At 43.4% G+C, this 7486-nt stretch overlaps 1 protein-coding gene across 1 annotated transcript; it reads right to left on the bottom strand.

Moving 5' to 3' along the window:
- Positions 1-226: 226 nt before the first annotated feature.
- Positions 227-7472, bottom strand: LOC145454469 (uncharacterized). Its single transcript, XM_080332467.1, has 8 exons — positions 7314-7472; positions 7047-7248; positions 6038-6843; positions 4978-5117; positions 4703-4919; positions 2414-2587; positions 583-722; positions 227-524 (listed from the first exon to the last, which is right to left on the bottom strand). Exons 1-8 carry the CDS (start codon positions 7346-7348, stop codon positions 364-366), a joined length of 1875 nt encoding a protein of 624 aa, XP_080188593.1. The 5' UTR covers positions 7349-7472; the 3' UTR covers positions 227-363.
- Between the last annotated feature and the right edge of the window lie 14 nt (positions 7473-7486).

Here is a 7486-nt window from a genome sequence, read left to right as displayed (position 1 = left end):
CCGAACTTGATTCTATTTCCAAGTTTTCGCGAATTCAGTAATTCTAATTCTAATCTAATTCGGAAAAATCTGTGCAGCTATAATTCCAATTCTAGTCTAATTACGAAAAATTGGTTGCTGTAATTCGAATTCTAATCTAATATAATTAATCTAATAAAATGTCCTAGTTGTCCAAGTTTGAGCACAATATAAACCCCGGTAATGCGTTCAGTGTATACTCGCGATGTTGTAATGAAACTCATTTCATTCATCGGCAGCGGAGAACTCACAATTTGAGTTAAATCGACCGCGCCAAAAGAAAGCATCGAAAAATTATTCTTGAGAACATGAACAGGCAATAGAACGGAGACAACCGCAACCCCGTCACACCACCCGCCTCTTATTGCGCTGCATGGGCATTTTCGTAAACTTCCCCATGTATTCCGTCACGTAAGACACGTGAGTTCTCCGCGGGTTGCCCCCGCCGCCATATTTTCCGAAAACCATATCTCTCGACAAGGGATTCTTCACGGTGGGTCCCGGTTCTGCAAAACAAACGGGTTAGACAGTCCCGCCTCGGCAAACGAAACCGTGGACTTTCACCTCCTTGATCATAAACCATGGTCTTGCGACTGCGACCGTCGCTTCTCTTGGGGACCATTTCCGATATCTTTTTGTTGCTGTCGAGTTTGCCCACCGTGTCCCAGCCGTCGTAATGATCGCGCAGTACGTTCCAATGGCCGCTTTCCATAATAGAACGAATTTGTCATTCATTACTACTGATCCTATATGACCTGATGTGGTTAGTAACGAAGTGATTCTACTTTTTCGGAGTTTTCAAGTAGGTTTTGCCTATACTGACACTAATTACTCATTGTGATTCCAGGCTACTTCCACTTCTACTAAATAGTTTTCACGTTTTTAGGCAAAACTGTAGGCCTATAATTAGGCTTACCATATTTTGGAAATCTAAAAAGAGGACACTTTTTCAGAAATTTGAGACTTGCAAAACCGTAAAAGAATTCTCAAAAATCGGTAATTTTTTCCCACTTTGTGATCGGTTGACTAAAAAAAGGGTCAACTTTCCACCCAGAGCTCAAATCACTGTTTTTCACTCCGATATACCCGCCGGAGCGTCACTTCTGTGCTAATTTACGGCATATCACTCGCATTTTGCTCTAAATGTGACCTCAATTTTCAAAAAAGAGGACAAAAGGGCGTCCTCCGAGGACACTTTCAAAAAAGTCGAAAAAGAGGACAAATCCTCTTAAAAGAGGACGTATGGTAACCCTACTAGAATACTTATTTTTTACTTGATTGGGGATAGCTGCTTTAACTTGCACTTGAGCAGAAATTTAAGACGCTACTTCTACTACTTGAGAACCGGCGATCGCTACTTTGAGTGTCTCTGTACTACATAATGTGTGTTTTGTTGACTTGCAATACTTACCTGAACGGTAATATGTTTGGACTACGGCTATTTCTACTGGAACAGTTTGTAGGCAAAATTCATTTTGAACTTCTGAGTTTTGAAAAGTAGATAGTTTTGCGACAACTTTGCATCGCTTTTTTGAGTGAAATCGTCACAAGAACCGCGCGAAATGGACCTTGTATAAACATAACTGAGTATATTTACAAAGATCGTACCTAATCGTAATTCCATCGGTCATTACTAACCTATGGATAGATGCGTACTCCAGTCGTCACACCTGAATACCCAGAGATATATACCGCTGAGCCGACTAAAAGCAGCAAAATTGGTATTCCTATAGCTGGCGACCCAAGCGCTCAAGTTGAATAACACTGGTCTTAATCGAAAGCTAGTGTCGCGCTGATTCCAAAAATACAAATTAAAAGCTGGTCAGAGCAATAGAACTACCCTGAAATAGCGGTCAAAGTCTGAAAACCGGCAATGTTCCGAACAATCGTTCGACGCAATTGGTGATTGTATTATGGTCATTATGTTGCGGCGCTCCTTTGTTCGCAACAATCAGCTTTGACGGCGATTTCGGAGTGGTTCCATTGCCCTGACCAAATTTAAATTTGTATTTTCGGAATCGCGACACTAGCTTTCGATTAAGACCATGCAATATTATTAAATTTGAGCAGTAGATCTCTCTGGGTATTCAACTGTAACGACCTGAGCCGCGCACTTATCCGTAGATTAGTAAAAGTAATCTATAGTTAGACACATCTTGTAATCTCGAAACTATATCCACCTCCGATAAACTACTAAAATTACAGAAGCCTTTCATTTTTACATTTTCTATTGAAGTAAGTTTGACACATCCTGGAAATTGCTACTTCTCCTTGTATGACGCTGTACAAATTCAAGGCGTTACTTCAACTTCTAATTGAGTAGCAGAGCTGACTATACGTCGGGCACCACCGATTACAAATCCTATGGCAGGTACCAGCGAACACAAATGTATACCTGCCAAGAGACACGACAGTGTGATTAGCCCAGACCGGGTCTTCGTACCGCGGGCCTTGCGTTCCTTTGTGTGCCATTCCCGACGTGGTTTCGCATTTCATTCTCGGCCTGCCGTCCTCGTTCAATATATGTTGAAATTCCTTGTCTTCGATTTCTTGCGCGTCTTTTAGAAGGCTGGAATTGGGACACGGGTAAGAATACAGTGCAGAGCCGAGCGACAAACTCCCTAGTCCGACTGCAAATCTGTTTCTTCAAAATGAACTTCGACTGCATCAGTAAAAGTATGAGTCCGACCTACCTTACGTAGCCGAAAATATATTGATACTGTAAATCCTTACGTTGGAAATAGGTGCATTTATCAGATGTCCACCATAACGTTGGGTGTAAATCAGGTATAGTACTTTGAAATACCAAACCAATGAATCCAAAAAGTGATACACGCAAAACATAACCCGCTACACACCCCTTTGATGTATCACCATAAGGATTGGCGTTTAATTCATTTTAACCCGTCACAATTTGGTACCTAACAGTGGCATTTCCACGCTATGGTGTAAATCTGTTAAATGCACCGATTTTTCCCACCCATGAATTTTCAGTTACGGTGATACACGGGCTATCGAAGGCAGTTCGCATAAACGCTATGCAAACTTATTCCCAACTACATTCTACTTCTCAAACTTTGAATCCATCCAGAACTATACTTTCCAGTTGACAAGATATTATAGGTTTGTTTGTGCATGGTATTCATGGTGTTTGTCAACTACAGGGACTACTAAGGTCACTTACAACAGGCCCATTCATTTGGATTTCGTAGCTGCTGACTTATACCGCTTACACGGATGTATGTCAGGGATGAGCCTATAGATAAACCTCCAACTAGTCATCATCATCATCATCATTGGTTTATTAGCAATTTTATCAGTTCAATACACCACAAAAAAAAATGCGATACAATGAAAAGACAGGAAGATGTCGAAGCGACAAGGAGTAGTCTATGGAATCTGACACCCACCTTGGCCTATAGGCGATGTAAAGAGGAGGCATACACACTGAATGAAAGTAAAGAAGATAGTATAGAAAAAGAAAGCGACAAGAAATAGGGCGGCATGTCATGGGGAGTGAGATCGACAGGTCAGTCGTGGTCCGGTAATCTTGAGGATGGACTGTATTTATTTAGTAGTAATTGCTTGTATTTCGACTTGAATGTGGACATGCTCGTCGACTGTCGGATGGCCGGCGGGATACTGTTCCACACATCAGGTCCGGCCTATTTGATAGAGCGATGATCTTTTCGGTCGATCATATGATATTTGGACGACGTGGACGCGCGTGTGTTGTACTTGTGCGCTTTTGATTCCGAGGTAAAGAAGTCATTGAAATATTCAGGGCAACGACCGCAGTGGAACTGATACATAAACTTGGCGATTTCTAGTTTCCGCATATCTTCTATGTTTAGGACGCCGAATCTCTTCAGCAGCGACTTGTTGGATGGGCAGCCAGGCCCGTTTGGGGCCCTAGCTATAATTCGGAGTACTTTATGTTGTAGTTTTTGCAGTGGCTTGAGTGCAGTTTTACTGGCAGCCCCCCAACAGAGGATGCCATAGTGTAACTTCGATTGGATTAAGGATTTAAAGAGTATCAGAAGAACCCATGCTGGCATGAAGCGCCTAAGGCTGTAGAATAGGCCGCACTTCGGTGATAATTTAGTTTCTAGGGACTGAATATGACTCTTCCAGGACATGTTCGAGTCCAGTAAAACCCCGAGATATTTGGCATTATCTGTGTTGGAAACGGGCTGACCAGCGATATTAACGGTTAGGTTATTTTTTGAATTTATTGTCAGCAATTGCGATTTCGAGGCGTTTATGCAAAGGTTGTTCTGGGCCGTCCACTCATGGACTTTGGGCATTTGGTCACCAGTCAGGGCATCCAGCTTCACCGTCGAAGATGCGGAAGAGAGGAGGTGAGTATCATCAGCGAACAGTGTGGTGTTCAATGAGGAGGTTTCAAAAATGTCGTTGACATATAGTCCAACACTTAGATAGGAATTTTGGGTAACGTCGGTCGCACTCGAACCCACAACCCATTGGTGTTGCAGCCGTGGATTATATCACTACGCTGTCTCGTCACAATTGAGTACTAGTTCAAGTTGAAATCGACTTATTCGATATCTACGTATATTCGAACTAAGCGGTATTACTCCGTTTTTAATCTCAGACCGTCCCGTGCTACAACGGTTTCCAAAGAACGGAATTATATTCTTAAGCCATACGTAAAACTTCTCACCGTTCCGAATCCGAGGCTTCCACCTTTTTCACTGCCAATTCAGTCACGGACGCTGAATCGCCAGGCTCCGTTGACGGCGTTGAACTTCTTCCGTTATTCGACTCACAGCAGCTTTCGTCGTCGCTGTCTGGTTCCTCGTTACCTACCACGCTAACCTCGCTTTTCTTACGCCCTTTCGCGAATTCCGGCGCTACATAATGATTCGTAAACTCGCATTCTAAATACGTTTTAAACAGATTCCGGTATAGTTCGATGGGTCGTTGTATGTATTTTACCGCTGACTTCTTTCTTTGGCTGAAATTCGCCACTGTACGGACTGACATAGTCGTCGCTGTTCCATTTTCTACAAAACGCCTTATTGTACGTCGTCGACCAAACATCCTTCCTACAAAACTTCGGCACTTGCACGCTCCCCCTGACAATTACATATATCAAGAGTCTGATTGCTCCACTGTTCGTAGATGTGCGGTACACGCACACAACAAACTCGACCTAAAACGTAGACCTTGTACGCTGCATATATAGCATATGGGACGGAAATCTGAATAGACGTTTTCACAATTCGATTTCACAATGAGGATGATGATACCACGCGATGACAAGTTCAGCAATCCTCTCCATTGTACCAAGAGTCGTATTTAAGCGAGTCATATTATTAGAATTATGCTTTAAATCGATTTGGCGGTCTAGGGGGGCTAAAATGACGAAGGGGGCGATAGGGGGGCTAAAATGGACAAAGGGGTCGACGGGGGGCGAAAATGGCGAAGGGGGGATAGGGGGCGATGACGCGTCAAAACAGCTGACCTTTTTTTTTTTTAGTCAACCCGCCGGTGATTATAGTTTGTATGCCCAATTTTCGGAACACAAAATTTGGGGGGCGATGATCGGTGTTGAGCTTGAAAAGGGGGCGATCGAAAAAGGTTGGGAACCACTGCTTTAAATCGTTAATAATCATGTTAATAATAATTAAAATATACTTTTCAAAAGTACTTCTTTGAGTAGGCTACTTTTGAGACCTTTAATTTTCTACTACGACTTGTCGCTATACTTCTACATGTAATTGAGAACGGGGTTACTTTTACTTGAGTAGGCCTACAGTAGCGCTGACTATACTTTGACCAGCTCTGCAGATATAGGCTCCTGATCGCATTGCGAACAAAGATAATATGGTAGCGTGTCAAATAAGTGTAGCTCTACAATGGCTTCAGTTGAGTCTAGTATCACCGAAGTGAGATTTCAATTAGTCGGCGATGCAGGAATCAGACAACCCATCTAAAAGAGGCATTTGCTGCTTACATCCGCGCAATAACGATGCTAATACTTCGGAAAACTCACCTATAAGCGGCCATTCTAATTTTCTCTAGATCCTCTTTCGACAGCGACACCTCCGACGGCTTGTCGGAAACGTTAACCTTCGAGACTTGCTTTTTCGAGGGGCTCTTCTCCACCCGGCCCACGCTTTTCAAGGCCGCCATCAACCGCCGAAGCTCGGAATCCGTGGCGTGCGCGTAGATTTTACGCAAATTCCTCTCTTCGATACCCACCGTCTCTTTGGTCTTGTTCATAAACAGGGTTGTGGACGTGGATTTCGGCACCTGAGTCTGCTTCGACGCACTAGTTTCTTCCTTCGGAAACGCGTAGCGATATCGCTTTTTTTCCTGGCGTGAACTTCCCTTCTTTGTAGAGTCCGCGCAATTTTTTCTGACCTGTTCTGGTTGTGTGCTTTTGGGAATTATCGAAGAAGTATACTTCAGGATGTAGTCGGCATCGATAGAGACTTCGCCTTTCGTTGGTGTTTTCACAGCGCTGCTTTTATGCTTGGACCTATCTGTCTTTAGCGCGCGATTCGCATCGGCGTTGGTATCATTGACCCCCCACGCAGTTTTCGGTTTTTGGGAGTGTCTGGAGCTGTGCTGTCTGGACATTCCTTGTCTATCTTCTTTCATTTCATAGTCGCTGTCGTATATTATAGTAGCGGTGGGCGGGTTTCGGGGTTTTGCGTTAGAATGATACTGTCCCGGCGACGCGGGCTTGCTTGGGGATGAGTTATTAGCTGCGTTGCATTGATCAGCCCATCGGGCTGCGCTTGTGGGATCGGCTGTGTAAGGATCTGTTCTCTTGTATACTGTGTCTTTATCTGTCTACAAAGGAGTAAGAAGTGAATATAACGGGCACATATTACTGCGCAGCGCATTCCATGCTCAAAAATCTATTACCATCACAAAACGGATATAAGTATCGGCTCATACACAACTATCCTAATTCATCCATTTGAATACCAGTAGAAATTGATGAAATGTCAAGGGCATCAAACACGCTCCCGAGGTGAAAGGAGAACGCTTACCTCCGTAGTCCATGGTCTCGAGTGGTAAAGTTTGTGTGAACGAATAGGATCATTTGCCGACTGCAACCTTCCAGGCCGCACCAGTTTTCCTCGTTTTTCCGGAGCTTCGGCAGTTTGTGGTTTAGTTCGTCCTGTCTTGTTCCAGCGTTTAAACTGGGCATTGTACTCGGTTGGAGCGTTGTTCCGTGTAGGCTTGATCAGCCTGACAAATTACGTTCGTCGATTAGGAATAGCAACAATTAAGAATTTGTGTAATCTATTTTTTACCTGGCATATTGTCTATTTAGTCTCTGGGATGGCATATCAAAAATAAGAATCTAACAGCGTTGATGCAACGACGAATTCCTCACATAATTTATATGCCTACTAAGTCCATCTCGCAGTTAAAATAATTCTGATCCTTTGATTGATATCCTACATTTGTCTAAGTGACGTAACAA

This window comes from Botryllus schlosseri, chromosome 13, assembly GCF_051294905.1.
Source record: "Botryllus schlosseri isolate E-star chromosome 13, Bs_hap1, whole genome shotgun sequence".
Classification (NCBI taxonomy): domain Eukaryota; kingdom Metazoa; phylum Chordata; class Ascidiacea; order Stolidobranchia; family Styelidae; genus Botryllus; species Botryllus schlosseri.
This window is presented reverse-complemented; position numbering and strand designations above follow the sequence as displayed.